Source organism: Trametes versicolor (genome assembly GCF_000271585.1).
Source record: "Trametes versicolor FP-101664 SS1 unplaced genomic scaffold TRAVEscaffold_1, whole genome shotgun sequence".
Taxonomy (NCBI): Eukaryota; Fungi; Basidiomycota; class Agaricomycetes; order Polyporales; family Polyporaceae; genus Trametes; species Trametes versicolor.
Genome location: NW_007360321.1, coordinates 3,503,519 through 3,527,302, shown reverse-complemented (window position 1 = coordinate 3,527,302; position 23,784 = coordinate 3,503,519). Strand labels below are relative to the sequence as shown.

At 58.7% G+C, this 23,784-nt stretch overlaps 9 protein-coding genes across 9 annotated transcripts; 4 read left to right on the top strand and 5 right to left on the bottom strand.

Moving 5' to 3' along the window:
* Positions 1–2,147: 2,147 nt before the first annotated feature.
* Positions 2,148–3,573, top strand: TRAVEDRAFT_33635 (kinase-like protein; the record flags this gene model as incomplete). The annotated part of the gene is made up of 3 exons (XM_008033816.1): positions 2,148–2,724; positions 2,781–3,214; positions 3,520–3,573. 3 exons carry the CDS (start codon positions 2,148–2,150, stop codon positions 3,571–3,573), a joined length of 1,065 nt encoding a protein of 354 aa, XP_008032007.1.
* Positions 3,574–5,068: 1,495 nt separating this feature from the next.
* Positions 5,069–6,638, top strand: TRAVEDRAFT_55705 (cysteine proteinase; the record flags this gene model as incomplete). The annotated part of the gene is made up of 7 exons (XM_008034221.1): positions 5,069–5,153; positions 5,210–5,330; positions 5,386–5,442; positions 5,493–6,055; positions 6,124–6,264; positions 6,322–6,408; positions 6,468–6,638. The coding sequence occupies exons 2-7, from the start codon at positions 5,255–5,257 to the stop codon at positions 6,636–6,638; spliced, it is 1,095 nt and encodes a 364-aa protein (XP_008032412.1). The 5' UTR covers positions 5,069–5,153; positions 5,210–5,254.
* A 184-nt stretch (positions 6,639–6,822) lies between these two features.
* TRAVEDRAFT_55704 (uncharacterized protein) lies at positions 6,823–7,682 on the bottom strand. Its single transcript, XM_008034220.1, has 4 exons — positions 7,453–7,682; positions 7,184–7,388; positions 7,071–7,127; positions 6,823–7,004 (listed from the first exon to the last, which is right to left on the bottom strand). Exons 1-4 carry the CDS (start codon positions 7,461–7,463, stop codon positions 6,849–6,851), a joined length of 429 nt encoding a protein of 142 aa, XP_008032411.1. The 5' UTR covers positions 7,464–7,682; the 3' UTR covers positions 6,823–6,848.
* A 381-nt stretch (positions 7,683–8,063) lies between these two features.
* TRAVEDRAFT_55703 (bacterial alpha-L-rhamnosidase domain protein) lies at positions 8,064–10,268 on the top strand (the record flags this gene model as incomplete). Its single annotated transcript, XM_008034219.1, has 3 exons — positions 8,064–8,632; positions 8,684–9,776; positions 9,834–10,268. 3 exons carry the CDS (start codon positions 8,064–8,066, stop codon positions 10,173–10,175), a joined length of 2,004 nt encoding a protein of 667 aa, XP_008032410.1. The 3' UTR covers positions 10,176–10,268.
* Positions 10,269–10,446: 178 nt separating this feature from the next.
* Positions 10,447–12,716, bottom strand: TRAVEDRAFT_62300 (uncharacterized protein). The gene is made up of 7 exons (XM_008034288.1): positions 12,277–12,716; positions 12,043–12,221; positions 11,924–11,992; positions 11,384–11,870; positions 11,262–11,331; positions 11,121–11,207; positions 10,447–11,066 (listed from the first exon to the last, which is right to left on the bottom strand). Exons 1-7 carry the CDS (start codon positions 12,610–12,612, stop codon positions 10,966–10,968), a joined length of 1,329 nt encoding a protein of 442 aa, XP_008032479.1. The 5' UTR covers positions 12,613–12,716; the 3' UTR covers positions 10,447–10,965.
* A 1,603-nt stretch (positions 12,717–14,319) lies between these two features.
* On the top strand, positions 14,320–16,728 carry TRAVEDRAFT_110509 (MFS general substrate transporter; the record flags this gene model as incomplete). The annotated part of the gene is given in 16 exon segments (XM_008034970.1): positions 14,320–14,536; positions 14,598–14,618; positions 14,671–14,737; positions 14,790–15,082; positions 15,159–15,165; positions 15,216–15,274; positions 15,339–15,662; positions 15,674–15,758; positions 15,824–15,845; positions 15,907–15,933; positions 15,986–16,077; positions 16,134–16,175; positions 16,234–16,235; positions 16,289–16,457; positions 16,510–16,535; positions 16,589–16,728. The coding sequence occupies 16 exon segments, from the start codon at positions 14,320–14,322 to the stop codon at positions 16,726–16,728; spliced, it is 1,593 nt and encodes a 530-aa protein (XP_008033161.1).
* A 172-nt stretch (positions 16,729–16,900) lies between these two features.
* TRAVEDRAFT_108702 (uncharacterized protein) lies at positions 16,901–18,129 on the bottom strand (the record flags this gene model as incomplete). Its single annotated transcript, XM_008034969.1, has 5 exons — positions 16,901–17,104; positions 17,163–17,491; positions 17,549–17,627; positions 17,685–17,971; positions 18,033–18,129. 5 exons carry the CDS (start codon positions 18,127–18,129, stop codon positions 16,901–16,903), a joined length of 996 nt encoding a protein of 331 aa, XP_008033160.1.
* A 574-nt stretch (positions 18,130–18,703) lies between these two features.
* TRAVEDRAFT_68599 (uncharacterized protein) lies at positions 18,704–20,583 on the bottom strand. The gene is made up of 10 exons (XM_008034968.1): positions 20,425–20,583; positions 20,242–20,353; positions 20,170–20,178; positions 19,953–20,107; positions 19,659–19,881; positions 19,566–19,597; positions 19,453–19,507; positions 19,348–19,397; positions 18,982–19,291; positions 18,704–18,930 (listed from the first exon to the last, which is right to left on the bottom strand). Exons 1-10 carry the CDS (start codon positions 20,461–20,463, stop codon positions 18,881–18,883), a joined length of 1,035 nt encoding a protein of 344 aa, XP_008033159.1. The 5' UTR covers positions 20,464–20,583; the 3' UTR covers positions 18,704–18,880.
* Positions 20,584–20,682: 99 nt separating this feature from the next.
* Positions 20,683–23,687, bottom strand: TRAVEDRAFT_25917 (CBS-domain-containing protein). Its single transcript, XM_008033690.1, has 5 exons — positions 22,814–23,687; positions 22,631–22,765; positions 22,048–22,576; positions 21,902–21,996; positions 20,683–21,849 (listed from the first exon to the last, which is right to left on the bottom strand). Exons 1-5 carry the CDS (start codon positions 23,213–23,215, stop codon positions 20,914–20,916), a joined length of 2,097 nt encoding a protein of 698 aa, XP_008031881.1. The 5' UTR covers positions 23,216–23,687; the 3' UTR covers positions 20,683–20,913.
* Between the last annotated feature and the right edge of the window lie 97 nt (positions 23,688–23,784).

Below are 23,784 nucleotides of genomic sequence, written 5' to 3'. Positions count from 1 at the left end.
TGCGGTAGCCTGATATCCATGCGCGCATGTGGTTGCGCATCTGCTGCAGGCTGCAGCTTGTGACCGGTGTGGGCCCGGGCGGGTGTTGCATGCATCGCGTGCCTCGATGTGCGGCTACGAGACACACCGGGCTGTGCAGAACGGTCGTCTATGACGTCCTAGGTTGCGTGACAGTTGCAAACCACGTCGACGGCTGGACTGAACGTACCGAAGAGCACCGGTGCTGCGAACTCGATACCAACCCCAAATACCAGCGTCCGCAGGCATGATAGATGCGAGCGCTGCGTTCACACACCCGTCATTCATGAACATATGTGAGTGGACCCTCCTTCCCAGCCACGCGAAATAGCGCTGACCCGCCGCCAAGGCCTGCGCGCGCGCAGCCATAGGTTCTCGCGCACATTAATGTGCCGGGAACCCATTCACGGTCCTCGACAGGCACCGCGAGAACTTCGAACGGTCGCTGCTGTTCTGGTGCCGCGGGCCGCCTGCGTTTCCCCGACCGTTCGTGCGGGAATCGTATTTACGCATTAACGCCATCGCAAGCTCCCTGGCAGACGCGTCTGGAACAAGTGCGCACTGCCCCCTGGCGGACCGCTTGGGACACCTCGGACGCCATGGGGCACTGTGTGTCGGCCATCTGGTCGGCTTGTGCCTTGGGGTATGATCGAGCGCATTCTATGTCCTTCGAACTGTGATCGTCTGAGGAAACAGTCAACACAATTTCGTTGCTTAGTGACTTGTCTACAAATCTTTCTGTCAACGCGAAATCTCCCGAGAGCTGCCCGTAGTACTCGACGACGGCTAGGTCGGGCATGCTGACCCTCCTGAGTCATTCGTGACGGCTTGCTCCGGGACCCGATGGCGTGTGGCAGTCACCAGTGTTCCGCGTTGCTCTTGGTACGTTTCGCAAAAGAGGGTGCTCCTCCTTTATTGCACGACCCTGATGTATAGAGTTCGCTTTCCGTGCCCATCTGACAGTATGGCAGTAGACGTGACCTACCTCTGCGACAGCCTGGCTCCGATGATCAATCCTTGAGCGTAAGGGTCCTTGTCCGCTTCGTTATATTCAACTGGCGTACAGCTATACTGACTAGCTTTCACCGTGGAGATGGACCGCTACAAAACCACACGGCGGTAGAACATGGGCTTCCAGGCTTCGCACGAAAGGTCCATCCGTGCATGTGGAGAAATCCAGTCTCCCATGTGCACACTCCGTTAGAGACGGGGAGGACCTGGAATAATCCGCCAGTCGCGGGTGCCACGTATACAGCACGTTGACCACGTTTGCGAGGTGAGCCATAATCCGCCGCAGTTACCGGTAGCACATCCGCGGCCAAGGCAGCCTGGACCACTCGAAAATCCACCGTCTCGAGTTCCCCGCTACCGCCCCAGCTTCTGAGAACAGCCCGCCCCCTGTCCGCTCTGCGACGGTACCGACATCCGACGGCGGCTGCCGACAATGGGTATCTTCGAAGAAAAGACAACTCGATCAGGATTGCGACCACCATCGGTTATCGCAATCCAGCCTGGGAGCGTCGATCGGTATAGCAGGTACAGCGAGCAGTTCCCGGGACCTACGGAGTATGGCCTGGACCATTCCGAATCCGACGGACGTGGACAGGTGCGGTCTCGCTGCGCTGTTGGTTGTGAATGCAATCATCCGGGAATATTAAAACTGTAAGCTCACTCTGTTTCTTCCACCTTGGAAGATACGTAGTACGTTTCAATTGATGTGTTTGCGCGAGCTTACGAGCTTACAGATGTAACTTTGGATCGTCGAACAAAGAGTGCCGCTTCTGCGGAATTTTTGTTCGATGACAATTGGCCTAGTGAACCGCGTGGTGGACATATCCGTTGATTACGGAGTAATAGGCGGGCTCGATCACAATCCCGCCCGCTAGATGGCGGGTCCTAGCATACTCCAAGTGGCCTTCGGCATCCGAGACTGTCGGGTGTATGTTCCACTGTTCCTTCGAACTCGTCCAACGACGAAGCTAGCGAACGCGGATGTGCTCTCTCGAGGGATATAAGGAGGCCATTTTCGCCCTCAAGTCCTCACCATCCCTTCAGTTCCAGGTGAACGCAACTGCCCACCCACCCTCCACCCATCCGCACTTGCTTCACCGCACTCCCTCTTCTTCACCATGTCTCCCGCTATGGCCACCATGCCCGACTTCGCCGGTATCATCATCGACGAGCGTTACCAACTCCTCAAGGTCCTCGGCTCCGGCACGTACGGTGTCGTCTACCAGGCCCTCGACTTCCACCCCACCGCCGATCCCACGCTGCCCTACAAGGCGGTCAAGATCGTCTCAAAAATCGGACGTCACAACTCCCAGCTCGCAGCGGTGCGCCGGGAGATCGCGCTCCAGGGCGTTGTCTCCCCGCACCCGAACGTCGTCACCCTCCACGACGCGTTCGAGGACGACGAGTTCTTCTACATCATCCTCCAGTTCTACCCCGGGGGCGACCTCTTCGACCACATCTGCGACAAGCGGACGTACGTGTACAACGACGCGCTTCTGCGCTCGGCGTTCGTGTCGCTCGTGGACGCCGTCCAGGCGTGCCACGACGCGAAGATCTACCACCGGGATCTCAAGCCAGAGAACGTCCTCACGAACGGGGACGGCTCCGAAGTCTACCTCGCAGACTTCGGGCTGGCGACCGACCGGACCATCGTGAATGAGTTCGGTTGTGGCACCACGATCTACATGAGTCCTGGTAAGTCCCGCATCTCCCTCCTTACCCACGCACTCGAAGCTGACTCCCCCTTGCAGAATGTGCCGGCAGAGAATTCGGCTACAAGCCCTTCTGCGCGCGCTTCAGCGACGTGTGGTCACTGGGAGTCATCCTGATCAACATGATCAGCGGGCGCCACCCGTGGGCGAAGGCGACGCTCGAGGACGAGTGCTTCGTGAACTTCTGCCAGGACCCGGACTTCCTGCTCGACATGCTGCCGATCTCCGAGGGCGCGAACGACATCCTCCAGCGCACGCTCGCGCTCAACCCGCTCCAGCGCATCTCCCTCCCCGAGCTCCGCGCGGAGATCCTCGCGCTCGACACGTTCTTCATGTCCGAGGAGGAGCTCGCGGACGCGAACGAGTTCGCGCAGATTGCCGCCGCCGGGCTCAAGAAGGAGCAGGAGGCCCACCAAAACGAAAACGACAAGAGCGAAGAGCGGGCGACTGCTGCTTCAAGCACAGGCCCACTCGTGGAGATGGACATCGGGGACATCATCATCTGCCCTTCGATTTCCTCTCCCGCCGCAGAGTCGACCACCACGGCATCCGAGATCGATATCACGGCGCTCCCTGCGGGGGGTGCCCGGAATCACTCATCCGGCTCTGTCCTCGACTCCGCGGCGAGCTCACGCGCGTCCTCCACGGACAGCAGCGCAGTTGTCACACCCGGGGACGTCACCCCCCTCCGGATAGCTGAATGCGAAGAGAAGGACATTGGGGAGTGCATGTGGGAGAAGCAGGCGGCGGACGCGGAGTACCTCATCTCACGCCTGAGCCTACATCTATGACGACGGGGGCTCCTACCTGGTCGTTTGGCTCGGGCCTGTAGATCCATTGGGGACTCACCATATGCGTTCGTTGCGGGCGGCGTTGTGTGTGGTATATAGACGTTCTCAATGCACTCTGGGCTCGACCAAATTTCTCTTGCGTGATTTCCGGATACAAATGCGTGAGAAATGGTGGCAATTTGCCGTGGATGATCGATGAGAAGTTAGAAAGGCTGCATGACGCTACAACGAGTTGGGCCAGCCGGAAATTCAAGCCTCCGGAGGGTCTCCGGAGGAGGTTGTCGACAAGGAGGTTCTTTGAAGAGGCTCTCTTTCTTTCGTGACGCCCCCGATGCGGTCCTATATGACAGGGATATGACAGGGATATGACACAACTTCTACTACAGTGATGATGTGGCTAGCAAAGGTCTACAAAAGAGACTCTGGTAGTTCTGTGACTCGAACCACGTTCCATTCATTTTCGCCTAACCTATCGCTGTCACAGCCACAGTGTCGAAACAGCGCTGGCATGGGCGCTTGTGTCGGACTTTTCCCCGGGTGGGCGCTTATGCGGGGGTCTGAATCTCGAACAACGTCCTTCGACTCGACCACCGTCTCTCCCGCCTCCTTCGCCGCTCTGCCCCTGCCTCTCCGCGTCCCGGGGCCCTTCTCATTCTCTGGGAGGCCGATAACTCGTGGCTTGAGCGTACTCCGACTCTCTTTGTTATCTTGTGGCCACTCCTGCGATCTGGACGCGTCTAATTGATCACAGCGCAGAGGACATCACTCGCGTCCACCATACTTGCCCGTTTGCATCGTGCCTCCATGGTCGGCCACAAGCGGTCCGCGTCCGACACTCTGCTACCACTGCGCGCGCCGAAACAGGCCCGAACGACCACATACCACCCCTTAGGTGGGAACAGTAGCCCTTCACAGGCCGAAGCGCTCCCTGCACGGTGGGCCAAGCTTGGGATGGAGTTCTTCCTGGTTGTGCGCGACACGGTTCTCAGCATGCCAATGTGTGAGTTTGGCAGCGAGGAGCACAGTTTCGCGTATGGTTGACATGCTGCCGCTTGTAGTTCGGAGGGGTACCGACGAGGATGCGCTACCCGCGTCGGAGGCATCGACAGAGGAGGATCTGCGAGAACGAACGTCAATACCTTCTCCACCTCCATCCCCACCTCCGCCCCCACGCGCGTCGACTTCTCGACAGCTGCCACCACGGAAGGCTATCCCGGTATTCGCAACGAATCCTATTACTCACCACCAGGCTACACCGCTCTCCACGTCCGCCCCCGCCGCCTCTAACATCCACCAACGTGTCCAGTCGCATAGGAACCCTATCACAAGCCAACCCACGGTCATCCTCTCGAAGTATGCGAGTATGCAACCGAACGCGGTTGCGTCCACGTCGAAGCGCACGTTGACGTCGCCAGAGGCCCCAAAGGTTTCTGGCTTCCCTGGCGACACGAGATCATCAGGGCTTATGTCCCCGCCGTCTACGCAGGCTTCGGAGTCGTCGATACGCACAGAGATTGCCCAGCGGTATCCAGAGGTCGGGGCTGCGTTGGAAGACAGCACCCACAGAAGACGAAAGTCGGTGAAGAAGTACGTCGAGCGGGAGCATATACACGCGAAACAGGTGCGTAACCCATGTGGGCGCGTAGCCGCGCGGCGACTGACGGGCGTCGCTCGCAGCATAAAGCGCGCGTGCAGGAGGAGAAGAAGCGAACAAGGGAGGAAATGGAGAAGGACCTGCAGGAGCTGTACCACATCAAGCGCTCTGCAGGGTTCAATTCGGACTTTGACTCTTTCCGGAGTGAGTTTTACCTCTCGTGTTCTTCCCGTCTGGCCTCTGAACTTCAGTGCTGTAGGTCTGTTGAGCTACCAGGCTCGACTTGAGAAGCTGGACAAGACTGGCGCACTATCTCGTACGTGCGCTCTTGTTCGTTGCGGCTTCCGGGTCATGACCGTGTTACAGCTTCACCGTCCTTGGTTGACTTGCGGGCAAAGGCGCGACAAGACGAGTTTCGCCGTCACTCCTTCCCCGACCATGTCGACCCCGACTTCCTGCAACGCGCCATCCAGAAAGCGCAAGACGCGCTCAAGGGGCCGAAGCCCCCGAAACCCTTCGTGCCCACGCTCGACCAGCTACGCCTTTCGCGCCTCGCGCAGGACGAGGAGATCGAGGAGCGCTTGCGTCCAAAACGCAAGCCGTTACCCGCGTCACTCCCGCCCGCAGACGAAGCGGCAGTCGACGCGCTGTTCCGTCGGAGCGGGGTTATTTCGAAGATCGCTCGCGAGCAAGTGTCTCAGGAAGACATCGTGCGCCTGCAGCCATGCCAGTGGCTGAACGACGAGGTCATCAACTTTTATGGGCAGCTCATCCTGACTCGCGCTGAGGAGTCGAAGGAGAATCCGGGCGCGGGCGGCGGGGCGGGGCGCAAGAAGCCCCTGAACGCGCATTACTTTAGCACGTTCTTCTGGTCGAAGCTCAAGGGGCAGGGGTACCAGAAGGCGCGGATGTCGAAGTGGACGAAGAAGGTGCGAGACCCTTTCTTGGCATATGCGCATGTGGGTGTCAGGCAGGGACTCATACACCCGGCGCGTAGATCGACATCTTCTCGAAAGACGTGGTGCTCATCCCGGTGAACCACAACAACGCACATTGGACAGCGGCGGCGATCAACTTCCGCAAGAAGCGCATAGAGTCGTACGACAGCATGAACATGGACCGCGGCCAGGTGTTCAAGGTGCGTGTTGCGTCCCGACCGCGTGCGTGTTTTCGGCTAACGCATACACACGGCCAGCTCTTGCGCCAATATCTCGACGACGAGCATCGAGATAAGAAAAAGAAGCCGTTTGACTTCACTGGCTGGCAGGACTACACACTACCCGTAAGCCAAACAACTGCCGTACCTGAGTTTTGAGCGGCTCACTGAACCCTGATATGCAGGATACCCCACAACAGGAGAACGGCTACGACTGCGGCGTCTTCACGTGCCAGTTCCTCGAGGCGCTGTCGCGAGGCGAGGAGAGCTTCCCGTTCACGCAGGCCAACATGAAGTACCTGCGGCGCAAGATGGTCTGGGAGATCGGGCACGCGAAGCTCCGGGACGACTCATAACATTAATTGGCCCGGGCTCTCTTGCGCATGTTGGCGCGCCGTTTGTTTTGTATCTTATTCGTTTTTGTCGCGCGGCTCTTAGCCTAGCTCCTGGTCTTAATCACTTCGCCTCCGGTATACGGAGCTGCGGCTTTCTTGCTCTCTTTCCTGGGTGCTCGGGTGTGTGCGCGCGGAGGGGGAACGGGGATGGGAAAGCGTGAGAGGGGCGTACTATCTCCGAAACCACCATACAATGATGAAGAACCAGAAGACGATGATGAGGAAGACGATGTACCAGAGCCAGCGGCAGCCCTGCCGCGACGCCATGTTGTTCATGCGGCGGAAGGTCCCCGAGAGGATGCCGGACGTCTCCGCGAACGCGTCGTTCTAAAGCAGAGTTTGGCGTGAACTTCAGGAGCAGAGTGGGAGGAGCGGGTAAGAGAGTAGACGTACCATCTGGCTGAGCTGGATGGTCGAGTCGCGAACCTCGTTTCCAATTCCAATAGTAATCTGCGTTCATGTTGATGGGTAAACAGAATCTTGGTAGCTCAACTGGTTGGACGTACATCCTTGAGCAGCTTGACCTTCGCCGTGAGTCCCTCTAGGTGCTCGTCATTCTGGCCCTCCAAGTCATCCGCGTAACGCTGCCCCTGCGCCTGAAACGGGACCTCTCGCCCTACTGCATAAGGTGAAGAGCGGCCAGACGAGGGCGGGGTGGTATAATCCGGGGTGCCGAGAAGCGTAGAACGGTCGCGGAGGTTGGTCCTGTGTCTATGCGTGGAACATGCGCGTGAGCATACAGAACATGCCGAATGTGGGGCATCGCTAGACTGACCGTTGGGACATGATGGATTAACAGACCAGCTGAGCTCAAGAGAGCATGAGAATGGGAGGAGAGTACAGGCACGGCCAGACGCCACAGTTGAGTGAGGAGCGCCACGCCGACGTGTAGGCGCTTGCCGTATCCCGCGCCGCCCACCAGCGCTCACCCGGCGCGCCAATCCCGCCTCCTCCCACCACCGCCGCCGTGACCTACCACAGCGAAGAACCCCTTGCCTCTTGTCGGGGGCCGCAGAGTACATAGGCGTACGGGGCCCTGGGCTTTAAAGTATAGCCTATGTCCGACGATATGCCACAAGATCGACGAACCGGCGGCCTAACATCATCCTACTGGCCTTCCGGCGGCTCATGACCTCCACCGGGATGCTCGGACCCGCGAGTCGTGGTGCAGAGCCCGCATAACATAATCCCCGTCGCTTCTTGCATGGCTGGGTGACCGGTCATCTGTCTGACCTGGACGAGCTTGGCCGTAATTTTTGATCTGCATGTGAGCTCATTCTGCTTCTCGAAAGACTGTTCTAACGGTCGTTACGGTCCTGCAGGAGGTTTAAATGGCGGGGCTTGTAGACCCCCCAACGTATCGCTCTTTCGCGATTTGTACTCGAGATGCACACTCTGGTCTCACTGGCGCTTTTTGCCGCTTCAGCGGCGGCGGCAATTCCGTACCAGCAGTACATCCTTGCGCCATCCTCAAGGACCGTCCGCCCGGTCTCTATCTTCCGCCAACATGGTTCTCTCTCCTCACCAACTGCTCTTCTGGACGCTAAGCACAGTGGAAATGGCCTCGTACTCGATGCCTTCAACTCCTCCGTGACCTACGACTTCGGCAAGAACATCGGCGGATGGGTCAACCTCGACCTCTCCTCCGCTAGCGGTAGCATCGGCGTCACGTTCTCGGAGAGCTCATTGTGGGTCTCTTCTGAAGCTTGTGATGCTACCGCGGACGCGGGGCTGGACGCGCCGTTGGTGTTCAACATCACGCAGGCGGGCCATTACGAGGCTCCGTCGGACAAGGAGCGCGGAGCTTTCCGTTACTTGACGGTGGTGAACCTAGGGACGGACAAAATCACCCTGAAGGACTTATGGGTGCACTTTACTGCGATGCCGCACTGGGATGATGATGCTCTTCGAAACTATTCGGGATGGTTCCACTCCAATGACGAGCAGATAAACAGGTATGCCGGGTCAATCGACAATGTATATACTGTAGCTGATAGACTATACAGGATTTGGTATGCAGGCGCATATACCAACCAACTCGTGACGATCGACCCGACGCGGGGCGACTCGCTGCAATCCCTCGGCAACGTCACTGACACCACGGTCAACTGGGCACTCAATACGACGATCACCGGCGGCCTCTCCACCCTCACCGACGGGGCGAAGCGCGACCGACTGGTCTGGAGCGGCGACATGGCGATTGCCGTACCCGGTATCGCTGTCACGACCTTCGACCTCATCTCCATCCGCAACGCTCTCGACTCGCTCTTCGCGCTGCAGGCCGCGAACGGTCAGCTCCCATATGCGGGTTTCCCCTTTAACGAGCGCGGTTTCGTCTCCTTCACGTACCATCTCTACGCGCTCATCGGAGTCGCGAACTTCTACCTCTGGTCCGGCGACGCCGCCTACCGCGCTGCGGAGTGGCCCGCGTGGAAACTCGGTATGCAATGGGCAACTCAGCAGATCGATAGCACTGGGCTCGCGAACGTCACCGCGCCCAACGACTGGCTGCGCTTCGGCATGGGCGGGCACAACATCGAGGCGAACGCCATCCTCTTCTACACCCTCAACCTTGGTGTTGCGCTCGCGCGTGACGAGGGCGACGCCGCCACGGCCGCCAGCTACATCCAGCTCGCCAACAAAATCCAGGAGGTGGCGGTTCCGCTACTGTGGCAGCCGACCGTGGGGCTGTTCCGCGACAACGAGACGACGACGCTCGCGCCGCAGGACGGGAACGCGTGGGCGGTCAAGTCTGGACTCGTCCCCTCTTCCTCTTCCCAGCTCGCCACGATCTCGCACGCGCTCGAGGCGCGCTGGGGGCCGTACGGCGCCCCGGCGCCCGAGGCTGCTGACGCGGTCTCGCCCTTCATCAGCGGGTTCGAGCTCGAGGCGCACTTCATGGCGGGGCGCGCGGACGCGGCGCTCGCGCTCGTGCGAAGGATGTGGGGCGACTTCATGCTGGACGACCCGCGCATGACGAACAGCACGTTCATCGAGGGGTACTCTGTCACGGGCGCGTTGCACTACGCCCCGTACAAGAACGACGCGCGCATCTCGTACGCGCACGGGTGGGCGACGGGCCCGACGAGTGCGCTCACGGTACGTCCCTCACGCGTAGTCCACTAGTGTATACGCTGACTGAAGATTTGTGCACAGACATTTGTGGGCGGGATACAGATCCTGACCGACGCGGGCGCGACGTGGGCAGTCGTCCCGCAGCCGGGCGACCTCACGCGCGTCGACACGGGCTTCTCGACGCCCAAGGGCAAGTTCTCGTCAAAGTGGACGCGGACGAACCACACGTTCACGCTGACGATCAGCACGCCGAAGGGCACGAGCGGCAGGGTCGGCATCCCGCTCCCGGGGACGCACAACTCTTCCCTGCTTACGGGCGCGCCGGGAAAGGCCCCGGCCGTGGTCCATGGGGATTCTGCGGGGGTGCACTGGGTCGAGAACGTCAAGGGGGGCGACTACGTGTTCGTCGCGGCCGGATTGTGAGGTTTGACAGCACTTCGCCGTGCCCCGACTTGCCAGTCGGTAGCTAGTGTATATAAAACCAAGCATTCTCGCGAATGAGACATCTCGTTTCGCTCACTGCTCGCACGACGTGACTCCGCGTCAACGGAACGTGTTGCATTGTGCTAGCAATACAATATCTGCAGAGACCCACCCCGCACACGCAGCGTCTGCGCGCGCGGGGCACGCGCGGGCTCCTAAAAAGTAAGGACGAGAAGGCTGAAGAAGGTGTGACGAAGGGAACAAGCGAAGAGCGACGCGGAACAGGGCGAGGTCTAGGTACTATGTGGTCGGGGGCGAGACGGGCACGGTATGGGGCTGGGCGCTGGGCGCGGAAACGAACGGTGCCGAGGCGGGGAAGCGCGGACAAGGCAGGGGGGCCTGTGGGGGAGCGAAAGTAGTAGAGCGCCGCCCGGTCGATTGAAGAACCAGCAACAAGAAGTCGGGCGTGAGTACGGTAGAGGGGGCTCAGCGTGTGCGAGCGAGCGATCCCGTGGGAAGGCTATGTGCGGACGGAGGAGGAAGGGGGTGCTATACGAATTGGTGGCAGAGAGACAGAGGGGGTACTAATGCAGGTGTGTAAGTAGTGTCCGTAGGCAGTAGAGGCAGAAGTAGTAGGTGGAGGGCCCGCGCGGGGTGGGGGTGTCAAGCGGGGGCGGGGCGAGACGAGGGGCGCGGAGGGAGATTGGAGGGCGCTGGGAAAGGGCGGTGAATTATACAGCTGGTGGGTGATCGTACAAGTCCGTTCGGCGAGGAGGCACAACACAATACATCAATCGATACTCATCCGGTTTGGATGGGTACTCATTGGACCTCGATGCACGTATTGTGTCTTCCCGCGAGTCAGGCCCTGTTTATCTTGGTTCTTCGAGACTGAAACGCACAACATGTCAGTAGGAGGCAATTATAGGAAACTGCTGCACGTACTCTGCTCCTTCAGGCCACGTCCAAAGTTGTTCATCACCAAGATGGCGAATATGGATGTGAAGACCAAGAGACCAATCGCAATGACAGCTGAGAGGTATATTAGGTGAGATAACGCGGAGATGTACGTCGTCGGTGACATACAGAACGTGGTGAGTGTCTGCCAGACTTGCTTGAACGTGGATGTGTTGTGATATTTGAGCACTTTCACGAGCTGTTCTTGGATCAGACGCATTGTAAATGCACGCATGATTTCTTCGACTCACCTTGAATACGAAGTAAACCATGGCACCGGCGCAGCCAGTCATGAAGCTCAACATCATCCACTTGCTCTCATGTCGTGCCGCCAGATGTCCCTCGACGAGGACAATGAGAGACAGCGGGAGTGCAGCGCAAGTGAGGTAGTACTCGATGTTGTCCTTATTCAGGACAAGCCAGATGAACTGCACCGAGAAGCCGACCCAGAAGAAGAGATCAAACTTGACGAGACAGAGGAAGATCTGGTGGTGCGTGAACATGGTCTTGATGCGGCGGTCCGCGCCAAGGAACTTGTAGGTCTTCCAACCAAACTCGGTATAGATTCGCCAGCCCAGCGCAATGTAGGCAATCTCGGCGACAGAGATGACGATGGGGATTATGAGGGCGAGGGTGTTGATGGATATGTTTGACATCCCCCCTGACGGTTCCAGCGTCACAGATTTGATCTCAGTGATTTGGATGATGGCGTAGAGGAGGAACAGCGCGTTGAAGATGCTGCGGTCGCGTTTAATGAAGCGAGAAAGGGACGAACATGAGGAGACACTCACGCGAGGCAGATGAACTGGAGGACGTTACGAGCCCATACGGCATCCAAAGCCATGACGAACTGGAACACGCTGTACGCAGTTCATTATCCAAATATTCAAGTAGAGGTGAAAGCACGTACTGAGCAAGAGCGAATATGCTAAGATAGACTGGCATTCGCCTTGTCGCCATATCCTGGTCATCGGCTAGTGAAGACTCGTGGAAACGCAAGATGAGATCGCCCTCAATTGCGAGGTCGATTGCAGTCTCAACGAGGACCGTCAATAGATACAGGCGGCACGCCCATGAATCAGGGATCCACTGTGGGGTCATATGTATATAGTGCAATGCTGAGGCCAATCGCGTGAGCACGTACGCTTTTCCAAGACTTGTCCTTTTCCTTCTCCTTCTTCTCTCCTTTCGTCAGCGGAGGGTACTCCCAGTCCGGTGGTTCTGGACCATGGTCTTCAAGACTCTTGGAGTCTTTCGTGAACTCGCTGGAATATGACTGCTTCGGGAGAGCGTAGGAAGGACGCGAGTCGGTAAGGGTGAGGGCAGCGGGATCTACCGCGTATGTCTTAGGTGTTGGTGTCCCGTAGGGTGTAGCGTACTGGTCAATGAGGTCGTCATAAGGAGCCTTCGTGTCGTTGTCGCGGTAGGCGAGCGGAGGTTGAGCGGGGTATTGCGCAGGGTAGGAGGGGGCGGCGGACATGGCTAAAAGAACGACTGTGTGTGTTGGTGGGAGTGGTTGTCGGCCTGCGAGCAGAGAACGAGTGGGTGCGTCCAGCAGGGGAGGGGAACGAGGGGGACGGCTTGGAGGACGGACAGGCAACGCCGGGACCGTCGCGTCCATTCATTTGTTCCCTTCGAGACACCCCGGCCCTTCTATTTGGCCCTGTTTGCTTCGTGGCTGACAGGGCACTTCTCAACATCCCGCCCTCTCAACCGCGCTCCATCCTCCGCTCCTCCACCATCCGTCGGTCGCGAGGGTCGAGATCCTCGTCGCTCTCTCGCGCGCAATATATGTTCACCACGTTCACCCATGCACGTACCAGAGACGTAATGTCATTGCACACACGCCATGCAAGGTGGGCGACCATCGTCTCTCGAGCGCCCGCGTGCACAGCACTGACCCTACTCCAAACCGGGCAGCGGGAAGCTTGATTGTCCCGTCCGCTCCCCGGCCGCAGTAGTTCTCAGCTCAGATGTCTTAGCTACCACGGCATCGCTCTGTGCATGCCACATCCGGCCAGTACTGTGGTCTGTTCGACGCCGGTGTCCCGTAAAGATGAAACTAGTAAGCATCGGACAAGCGCGACGACGATGTACGGAAGGGTGGTGAAGACCTGCGGCGTTTCAATCCGTTTTCATCCTTTCCCCGACGCTTTCAGCTCACACAAGATACGACAAAAATGAGTTTCTTGAAGATCGCCTTCATGTTCCCATTCTACTGTTTAGTTTTATACTTTCAGCCATTGACGAGGAATGAGTTGAGGTGAGCAGCGACCGTGTGGGGGTGGGGTGGGGGGTTCCAGAGCAGGCCTCTTGCAATTGTAGTCCGGACGGCAGGGCTCAGTGATCCTCCACAGGCCATTCTCGTACGGATAGCGATTCTCGTCCGGATAGAGTTGAAGGCCTCTCAGACGGCCCTCCCGTGGACCGGACGGCGTACAAGGCCTTGAAAAATCGCTGGTTCTCAGCAAGTTCAAGTCGTTCAAACACGGACGGTTATGCACATAAGTAGACCACGATAGGCACAAATAAGCGCCAAGCTTCCTGTCCGGACCAGTCGGTCGAAAACGTGAAGGTGTTCGCAGGGAAACGCCTCTGGCAGCGGTAGGGTTATTGAGGTGGGTCCCCAGCCTCCCTGACTGTCTCTCTCTAAACGTGAGACTGGTTTACGAGCCTAATGCGCGACTTGCAGATCAAAGACAGCCGATCACACTAATTTGACGGTGCGGAACTTTGGAAACGGCGAGTATCTACCGCTTCGACGCGCCGTGTGCATCTCGCATGTTGTTTGCAACACCGGGGCCACAACACGTTTCCCTTTTTCGTGAGTTTAACGTCACAACCGTTCTCTGCCGCCTGATATGGTCCCTTCATTCCAGCATAGCGCCGCCTACACGCCCGGTGACTGCCATGTGTTCCGCCCAAATCTTCCCTTCATCCGCCGGAGAAGCAGCTGTCGTCGGACCTTTACGCCCGGGCTGGCGCACAACTATTCTTGCCGACACTTCGATCATGCGCTCTTGAACGGCGATACTTGAAGACGCGGTGTTTCGTACATCGCGTACGTAGAAAGCCACATGTAGGTGGCCAGCATCCAGGTCATGCTGGGCCAAGGCCCGGGTCTGCAGTGTCCTGGTCCACATAAAATCATGCCTTCACTGTTCTGTCCAACGCTGTCTACCCCACCATGCCTTCACCTGATCACTCCTTCGGCGCGCCCATCCAATCCACCCCCCCTCTTCCTGTACATTCAGCGTCACAGACGCACGAGACGCACGATTGCGAAAAACACGCCGATTCACCGCTACCTTTCGCGACCACAGTTCAGCCTCCACCACCACGAGGAAAGACGCGCCTTGCCTCAGCATTCTTCGCCTACTTTGTACTTGGCTGGGGAGACGGCGGTAAGCACTAGCCTTTCATGTGCCTTGCCTAAGCAGCTAAGCATATTCTCGTGATTTACAGTGACTGGAACCCTTCTACCTCGTGAGTACGATCGTGAACCTTGGACCTTAGCAGGGTGTCAGACAAGTTCTAGACTTCAAGAGCGATCTACATCTGAGCTTCCTCTTATCATCGTTGTTTTGGGTGGCAAGTGCATCCGGGTACGCCCACATACCCTCTCTAACCCCTGTCAGTTCTGCAACTATTGCCCAGCTATGCCCTGGGAACCGCCATTGTAGAGCACATCACCCGAATACTGGGCCGTACGCGTTTCTTGAACGGCAGCGTGTCCTCGGCAATCGGCTTTCCCTTACCTTCCCGAGGACCCTCGGAGAAGATCCAGTCCTCTACGATTGGCTTCTCGAGGTCTCGCAGTAGATTCCACACACTGGTCTTGGCGAGCGTCCTGCATGCCGTGTTTTTCGCCATCATGGGCAGCGAACGTGGTTTCGCGAGCATGATGATCGCCTACGTCATCTCCGCCTTCGCAAGATCTTTCGTCGCAGGTGCGCACCGCAGATCCGGTCATCCTACTCACCGCGCTGTGCTAACACTCGCTCCACCCCGGTAATCGCATAATAGCAACGCTGTATGTACCCCCATTTTTGTCGCGGGCGGTGTCGCTCATCTCTACCCTAGCAACGTGTACGTGCCATTCGTAGCGAAGGGCGGACTCGGCTTCCTCTACGGCTTCAACTGTACGTCCCGGCATGCTCTCTTCCGGATGGACCCCACGCTTATGTTGTATCCCCGTGCGCGCAGCTGTAGGAAGTTTCGTAGCGCCGCTCGTGTGCCAGAGCATCATCGCCACCGGCATTCGATGGGCTAACTTTTACTTTGGCTCGCTGGTGCTCTCTGCGCTCAATACGAGTTTCATCATCTACGCGTTTTGGCCGACGCAGAGCGAGCTCAAAGGAGACGCCGAGCTCGCGTCACAATTATACAGGACAGCTGTCGCCGCGTCGGATGTCGCGAGTTCCTTCGTGGTCGCTACGCCGGAGCGGTCGCCGACGAGTAGCACTGCTCCCATAGTGAGGAAGAAGGAAGCCCTAGGCCCTCGGAGTGAGTCGTTCCGTGGTTCATCCCGTGCTCTACAGCTCACCATACGGCAGGCTATACGGTTGCACTCAAGAACCTGCAGATGTGGGCGGCCGCGGTGTTCGCGTGCATTTACAGTGGGAGGTGAGTGGCAGCTCTATCATCGCCATCGTTCGCAAGTTAGTAAACCAATTTGCTACGGCTACCAGTGAAAGTGCAACGCAAGGATTCGTGAGTACTGCCATTCTTCTTGCTAATGGCGCCCCCCGACTGAGTCGCCCGACAACTATAGATCGTGGTCTACCTGCTGGGTAGTCGAGTGAGTAATACTTCGCCGCTATTTACTAACTACGCTAAGACTGCCATCGTAGCACGCAAACCCGAATACCGTCGGCTACGTGACTAGCGGGTTCTGGGGCGGTATGGCGATCAGCCGCTTCGTCTGGGGCTACCTTGGCAATATGTGAGAGCTCGCTACCGCTTTCTCTGCGTCCTTGCTGAGTGCATTTGCCCTACCAGTATCACCTTCCGACAACGGAAGTGGATCGTACAAGCGTGCATGTGAGTCGTCTCGTCTGATTATGTCTTTATGTCTGTGTCTAACCTCTGTGACCTCTAGATGTAAGCCACTCGACATTACTCCCCGTCCCCGTGTCGCTCACTAGACTCTACAGTCGTTGCGTTTGTCATGCACCTCCTGATCCTTCTCGTTCCGTCATTCGTCGAAAACGCCATCTCAACGGCCGTGATCGGCGCGGTGTACGGCCCCATCTTCCCCTCCAACCTCGATTCCGCGCGTGATCTTTTGCCGACAGAGATCCATCTTGTATCGCTGGCGGTCATGTAGGTCATCCACGCCGACACATGCTGCACACAACTCACGTCTTTCTGACAGTGCTGCTTGCGCGAGTTTCGGTGCCGGTGAGCCGCGCCGATCCGTCTTCGTAACGGCCCTTGCTAATCTTCCGTGCCAGCACTGTTCCCGTTTATTGCCGGGCTGCTCTCGACCTCCGTCGGCGCAAATACGCTGCCATACATCACGATCGCGCAGACTGTCACCATGTCTCTCATCTGGTTTGTCTTGCCTTCACGACTCCCGACGAACCAAAACTAGACTTCGCTTCGAGCATGCTTTACGATACACGATACACTGCAACATTTCGGGTAGAGAGAGCGGGATCTGTCATACATCATGGGAGCCATCATGCACGGGATGGATAGTAGACGATAGATTTTGCGGCAATAAAACCATCAAAACACCCGCCCTCTTGTCAGAAGGCTTATGGTTATACTGCAGGCAAGCTACAGTCGTCCTTCTTGGGTGATGTACATAATTCTTGCAACGTGCTGCTCCCGACCGTGGTCAGCTCGAACGTCTGAGCCGTGCGTAATCGCGAGCTGCGGAATCCGGGCGGAGCGGCGGCTGGTATAGTCCCAGAAAGCGCGCGACCCATCGCGACGCGGAGAATTATGAGTTCGGGGTTGATGCACTACACTCATGCAAACGTCAATGCTATGGCGGGTGGACCAGCGAAAATTACAACGTACCATAATCTGCGTGAGGACCGGTCGGACAAGGTTCTGCGCGGCGCTCCCGCGCGCGAAGCAGACGATGAACACCACCCCAGTAGCGGCGTACGGCAGCGCGGTCTCGACGAGCATCGCCGCGACCGAGACGTACGCCGCCGCATACTGTGAGCCCGCATACCACTTTGCGCGGTAGCTCATGTAGACGAGTCGGCCGACGAGCAGGAGTGTGAGCAGCGTGGTGAGCGTGATGGAGGTGGAGAAGTAGGGGTCGGTGAAGCGGGTGGGGTTCCCGTCTAGGACGCGGAGGTTGGGCTGTGCGATTTGAACGACTGTGAGGATGGACATTGCTGAGCCGAGGCGTTAGAGGTCGCTGGCTAAACCGTGGAGGGACGAAGGTAACGCACCGGTGGACACCGAGAAGAGTAAGGAAGGTATTATAACGACAGACACGCGTTTGTTCCACAATATGTACGTTCTCCAGAGCTGCAGCAGCTCAGTGTAAGCAACCCAATCCAAGCGATCTCAGAGCGAAGAGCTCACAAGAAGACCGTCGGCCAAGAAGACACAAACGATATAAGACACGTTGCCGACCACCTTCACAGCGATCTCCGTATGCGACGCCAGCCATGAGTTCGGTCCCCCAGGAAAAGCGCGATTGTCGACGAACATCAGCTGCAACAGCCGGGTATCGCACGCCAGGGTGATCATCCCCAGCACAAACGTCGTGCAAACGTACGCGACGAGCCCAAGGCTGGTCCGCGTCCGGCGCCGCAGAGCCTGCGGCAGGATAAAGTACAAACACTGCGCGAACACCGCCACATGCACACCTGCAGAAACGCGATGTATGAGTCAACTTTGCGTCGGTAAATGGAGTGCCTGAGTGCTCACCGAATGAAACCGCACCCAGCACGGCTCCGACCAGGTTCGACCTTTCGAGCCAGAGGTCCGCCGGCGTCTCGCCCGGCGGGGAGTACAGTGAGGGCATGGAACGCACACTAGCCGTAGCACGCCGCGGATGTCCTAGGCGGTATATATACCATGGACACGCCGGACGAGAGCGTGTCCCTGATAGCTGTCCGCGAACCTGATCCCGTTGGCGCGGTCGGAATTTGGAAAGCAGGTGTAGACATCCGGATCCGACTGAAACGGAGGCGTTCAGTGTGCATCCTGATCGACGCTCGTGGGCGCACATGTACAGTGGTATACGCCAGATGCTGCTTTGATATCCTGCGAGACAGACAAGGGAGGCCTGGCAACCCTGCACATTTTGCAATTCACCGGACGCAGATGAGAGGATCTGCACGGGGATCATCCCGGGCTGTGAACGTCACTGCAGACAGGTTTCAGCAACTCTGGATCATGGTGACAGACTGACAGTGCGTGGAAACCCACCTTTGAACACAACATGAGCCCCCTTGGAATCAGCAAACACCTCGAAACAGTGCGAGGATCTCCTGCACGCAGACAAGAAGTGTTATTCTGCACTTACCCTCCGTGTCAAAGACTGTGTAGCCAAGGCAGACACGCGAGACGTGCACGCGCGCAGACAAGAAGGGCCACGCCGAACGAATACATAGAGTACAAGGGCGAGATGTGTGGTATCCAGAACACTGCAGTAGCAGCCGAGCCGATAACTGATGACGAAGAGTCGACGCTGTACAAATCAAAAATCGATAGCATGCATAAATATCCCTGTCTGGCCTGTCCAGTGTGAGATGCGAATTGAGATGAGTCCGTCAGTCGCTGTCAGTGTCCGTAGAGGAGCCTGTCTCCTCTCCTTCCACATCTGTGACATAATGAGCAGACCGGGAGACAGTGAGGTGGAATGACGACGTACCGACGAGGTAGTCTGTGTCGGGCATTCTGATAATAGGGACTGGTGGAGGTGGGCGCGGTGGGCTAGGCAGTCGCGGAGGCGCACCCGCGCCGCGGCCTTTGCCATTCGTCTGCTTGCTCTTGATATTAGCGCTGCTAATCGCAGGGCTCCGAATGACAGTAGACGCCTGTGTCGAGATGGAGCGCGCGGGCGAGGACCGTGTCGGTGATTCAGGGGATGAGGAACGTCGGTCTCGCTGGAATGAAGATGCAATTGAGGATTCTCGTAGTCTTGAGGGGATCCGTGCGGTGGAGGATGGAACGGGTAAGAGCTGTATCAGGGACAGCGTCAGCATAGCTTCAAGCGGGATGAGGTAGGGTCACTGACGTTAGACGGCGACCCAGGTGAATCGAGTTCGGATTTGATACGGCCTGCAGCTGCAGATACGCTACGTCAAGCCTGTTTGGACTGAGAATGATAGAGGCGCCTTACCTCCCGTCTTCTGTTTCTTCGACTTCTTCGCAGGAGATATAGATGGAGAACCATTCTAAGGTTCAGGACGTATGTCAGCAGGGATATATATGTATGGACGATTCTATACTCACGCGTTTCCCGTTGGAATTGAGAGCGCTGTCATCTAGGAATCCTGCTATTCAGCATACCGCCCACTTCCAAACCTAGGGAGAGAAATAGCGCACCCGTCTTCTTTCCCTTCGCCTTGCCCTTGCCTTTCGTAGGCGGTGCCCTCCCACCACCGCCATCGTCTGACAGATGCGCAACCTCCGACGCCAGCCGCGGCGACGCCGACTTGCCCATCTCGCTGCCCATCTTCGACTTCGCGGTCGCGCCGCGCGCCGCGCCGCGCCTGTTCCCGATACCCATGCAGCTGCTCAAATGCGTCGCATACCTATTCGACGATATCTGTTTCGCGATACGAGCGACGTGAGCTTGCGCATGCACCGTAAGTGAGTAGAGAACGCCGGAGAACGCACCTCGCGCTTGCACTCGAGGCACGCAAGGTACACGTTGCCGTCCTTAGACGTCCCATTCACGGGCGTGTTCGCCCCCGTACCCGCGGGGCTGTTCGTCTCGCCATTCGGTGTGGGCACCCTGGAGTTGCCCCCGTTGGATGGACCAGGCACATGGACTAGTGGACGCCGTTCATTATCCCTCGTTCATAATATGCACAAGGGGTACGCGCGCACTGACCTGAATTGCATCTGCGTTGATCCCGTCGTCAGCTACACCTGGGCGCGAATGTGTAGGGGGAAGAGGAGACGCACCTCGTATGGCAGACGTCGCATACCGCCCGCGCGCGGGCGACCTCTTTGTGCGACTGCTGCACGACGTCCATGAGGATCTCCTCGAGCATCGCGGAGAAGATGGTGGAGCTCTGTCGCATGCAACCGTGGCCACGATCAGTACCCCGCACCCACTTGCGCTCCGCAAACAAGGTGTACTCACGAGCTCGGCGACGGCCTCATCGCGGTCTCGTTTGGGCATAGTGGCACCTGCAGCGGGGAACGCACATGTACTGCTGGCGACGACCGCCTAGCGCGTGTCGCCCGAGGGTGCAGCGGGCGAGTGCTGGACGAGGTATGGGGATGGCCTGGTGGGGATGTGGCACCGGCGAGAGGCAGGAGTGACGAACGGCGTTGGCGCGTACCGATCGTGCTCGGTTCGGACGCGTCTAGCCACATGGCCTCAATATATAGAGCTGTGCTTGGTTCAGCCACCACAAGTCGTGTCTAGCATTTCTACGTCGTTACGCGTGAACAGGTCGTCAACAGAACAGTAGGACAGAGACTATCCATCTCATCTCATATATGTAGCATGCGATAGGTTACGGGGATCCAAACTAAGGTATCGGGGAGTCAAGATACTAAAAAAGGCGCAATTCGCCTATTCCGCCCACCCATCCACGAAACACAAACGCAGCATTTCCACCAGGTTCTATCTTGTGAGACGCGAGATCGTGAACACACCGAGGATGACCGCCGCGAGCGCACCAATGCTCGCCGGCAGCAGCAGGTCCTTCGGGATGCCCATCACCAGCTCCGGCTCCACAGGCGGCGGAGGCGCATACGGCGGCGGCGCGTACGGGCTCGGCAGCGCAATGGGCGGAGGAGGAGCCGCGACGACCGCCTCGACCTTCTCGACCTCCTTCATGTCCTTCATGTCCTGCGCAGCGGCAGCCGCGACCGCCTCCGCCTGCGCGGCGCTCTTCTCCGCCATGACGTCCGACCACCCACGCCCACCCTGGATGAACAGCACGACACGGTCGATCTTCGCCGCGCGCGCGATCTTGACTGCGTCGGAGACGTCCGAGTCCGACGTGATCAGCACGATGTCCCCGTCCTCGTCCGTGTACGAGAGCGTGAAGTCCGTCGGGTCCGGGGGCGGCTCCGACGGGTCCGCGGTCTTGTAGCCCGTGAAGAACGGGTCCGTCGCGAGCTTCCCGGACACGATCTCGCGCATGTGCTCGACGTTGTCGTGGCGCGCCTGGAAGCGGTGCGTGCGCCCGCTCGGCGTGCGGAACTTGAACACGTACGTGCCGTCGTCCACGGGCGGGATCGGCACGGGCGGCCCCAGCACGGACGGGTGCTGCTCCCCGTTCTTGGGGTACCCGGCGAGCGCGGACTCCTGGTCGTCGTCGACGACGGACGCCGAGTCGTTCGGGTGCACCTCCGAGTGAGGAGACGCGACCAGGTGCGACTGGCTCCGGGAGAAGCGGCGCTGGTGGGAGTGGGTGTCCGTCGTCGGGTAGTGGGAGCCGGAGAGCATCGACTCGGTGTCCTCGTTCGCGCCGAGCGAGTCGAAGAAGCGACCCCACATCGGGCCACCTTCCGCCTCAGCTTCTCCAGGGGCCTCGGTGCTCATGGCGTTCATCTGCAGCATATGTTAGAACGTACACGCCCGACGAATGTGCTGTGCTACTTGCCTGCTCCAAAGTAGCGTAGGTCAGTTTAAGGACATCCACGATGGCGACCAGACGGCCATCGGCCTCAACGACGGGCAGATTGAGGTAATGTCCATCTGATAGCGATGTTTAGTTTAGCATCAACACATACAATGCTTATAACTCACTGTGCATTTTCTTCAGCGCATCGTGAATCGTGAGGGTGGGCGGCGCAGTGTCCGGGTGCGGCGTCATCACGCGGACGACGCTACACCGCGTCGCATCCAAGCCCGCCGCAATAACGCGCAGCACAATGTCCTTGCTCGTGAAGATACCCGCGATCTTCGCCGCGCCAGGCTGGCCAGGTGCAGCGGGCTCCATAACGCAGACGGCCGTCGTGCGGCGCTCCTTCATGAGCTTCGCGACCTCCCGCACTGTTGTCTTCGGGCCAACGGTCGCGGGCTGCGTGCGTGAGTCCATAATCGTCGTAAGGTCCGGCAGCGCCGTCTTCTCGCGGAGCGCCTCTACGTAGGACAGCATCGCCGCCGCCTGCGGGTTCGCGCCCAGACCCGAGCCGAGCTCGGACTGGACACCTGCGAGGGCGCTGTAGAGCTTCTCGGACGCGGAGGAGCTACGCTCGACCTTGTCGAGTGCCTCATGGAAAACCTTGGTGATATCAAGAAGCCCGACAACGTTGCCCTCTTCATTACAGACGGGCTTGAAGGACGATCGTCAGCCGTCGGACTGTTTGTGCGACCTAAGTGAACTCACCAAGTGCCTGAAATGCTTCGTGACCATCAACTGGAGTGCCTCCGTGGCGCTCGTCGTATCCCGAGTGACCATCGGGTTGCGGGTCATGATGGTGCTGACCGGGGTAATGTGCGGGTCCAAGCCCTCCGCCGACACCTACTCGACGTCAGTATGATAACACAACGTCATCAGCTAGAGACGCACCCTGTACGCCAGATCCTTCGCGGTGAAGATACCGCTGAGGCCTTCATCGTCGTCCACGACCAGCACACAGTCAGTCCGCTTCGCCGCGCACAGCTGGCTCGCCTCCGACACGGTAATGTTCTCCGGCACGGTGAGTGCAGGGCTCGGCTTCAGCGCCGCGACGGTGCCCTTCTGCACGTTTGGCTTGTCCTTGCGGCGGCGGCCCCCACCGCCGCCGCCCTGCATCTGCGTGGTCGAGATCGTGCGCTTACGCGAGAGCTCGCCCTCGATCTTCTTGCGGATCGCCTGCACATACGGGCCGTCAGCACGGGTCGCCTGGATGCGGCGTTTCGAGGGCGAGTGCGGGGGGCCCGCGCCGCGCTCGGGCGCGAGCGGGGAGGGAGAGGTGGGCGTGAAGGACATCGCGCCGCGGACACGTGTATTCCGCCCGGCGCATTAGGTGTGACAGCATTCGAAGCGGGCTCTCCGCGGAGTGCGACCGCGCTAGGAAGGAAGGGGAAACGTCCCGTGGCCGGGACGAGTCGCAAAGCGCGTCGTGTGTATATAAACTGAACACCATTTGGGCATCAGGCGAACGGACTGGCAGCCTCCGCTCGTTTCGTGCAACGTGTTCCGCTAGACACTTGGCACACTTGGACCACACAGCCGGGCTTTCTGAAGGGAGGTGCAGACCAGTTGGACAGCTGACACGCACCTCATCTCTCCTGTTCTGCTTCTTGCGGGTGTCCGCGGGGGAGCCGGAGAGGGTCGACATGGACGCGTTGGTGTGGTGGCGAGAAGGGGGTAAAGGTGAGAGGGCACGGTCTGCAGGGAAGGGAATGGGGGAGGCAGCGCGAGGAGCGCCTGCGCTGCGGTTGTAGGAGGGAGAGTGGGCGGGGATGGGGATGCGGGACATCGACACCGACTCGATGTGCTCCGAGACTGCAGCGGCGGGCCAGCGACGCGAACACCTAAAACCCGCCGCTTCTCCC

What these genes read in the sequence shown, in the direction of transcription:
- TRAVEDRAFT_55704 (XM_008034220.1), bottom strand. An exon ending in AGGTCAAGCTGCTCAAGGAT is followed by an intron (nt 7,128 to 7,183) that starts GTACGTCCAACC and finishes ACATGAACGCAG; the next exon opens with ATTACTATTGGAATTGGAAA. An exon ending in CCATCCAGCTCAGCCAGATG is followed by an intron (nt 7,005 to 7,070) that starts GTACGTCTACTC and finishes ACTCTGCTTTAG; the next exon opens with AACGACGCGTTCGCGGAGAC.
- TRAVEDRAFT_62300 (XM_008034288.1), bottom strand. Translation starts at nt 12,612, where the DNA reads ATGTCCGCCGCCCCCTCCTACCCTGCGCAATACCCCGCTCAACCTCCG. An exon ending in AGCATATTCGCTCTTGCTCA is followed by an intron (nt 11,993 to 12,042) that starts GTACGTGCTTTC and finishes AACTGCGTACAG; the next exon opens with CGTGTTCCAGTTCGTCATGG. An exon ending in TGGTTTACTTCGTATTCAAG is followed by an intron (nt 11,332 to 11,383) that starts GTGAGTCGAAGA and finishes ATCCAAGAACAG; the next exon opens with CTCGTGAAAGTGCTCAAATA.
- TRAVEDRAFT_68599 (XM_008034968.1), bottom strand. Translation starts at nt 20,463, where the DNA reads ATGCCCAAACGAGACCGCGATGAGGCCGTCGCCGAGCTC. An exon ending in GCCTCGAGTGCAAGCGCGAG is followed by an intron (nt 19,882 to 19,952) that starts GTGCGTTCTCCG and finishes ATCGCGAAACAG; the next exon opens with ATATCGTCGAATAGGTATGC. An exon ending in TCAATTCCAACGGGAAACGC is followed by an intron (nt 19,508 to 19,565) that starts GTGAGTATAGAA and finishes CCTGAACCTTAG; the next exon opens with AATGGTTCTCCATCTATATC.
- TRAVEDRAFT_25917 (XM_008033690.1), bottom strand. Translation starts at nt 23,215, where the DNA reads ATGTCCTTCACGCCCACCTCTCCCTCCCCGCTCGCGCCCGAGCGCGGC. An exon ending in TGCGCTGAAGAAAATGCACA is followed by an intron (nt 21,997 to 22,047) that starts GTGAGTTATAAG and finishes CATCGCTATCAG; the next exon opens with ATGGACATTACCTCAATCTG. An exon ending in CCTACGCTACTTTGGAGCAG is followed by an intron (nt 21,850 to 21,901) that starts GCAAGTAGCACA and finishes CATATGCTGCAG; the next exon opens with ATGAACGCCATGAGCACCGA.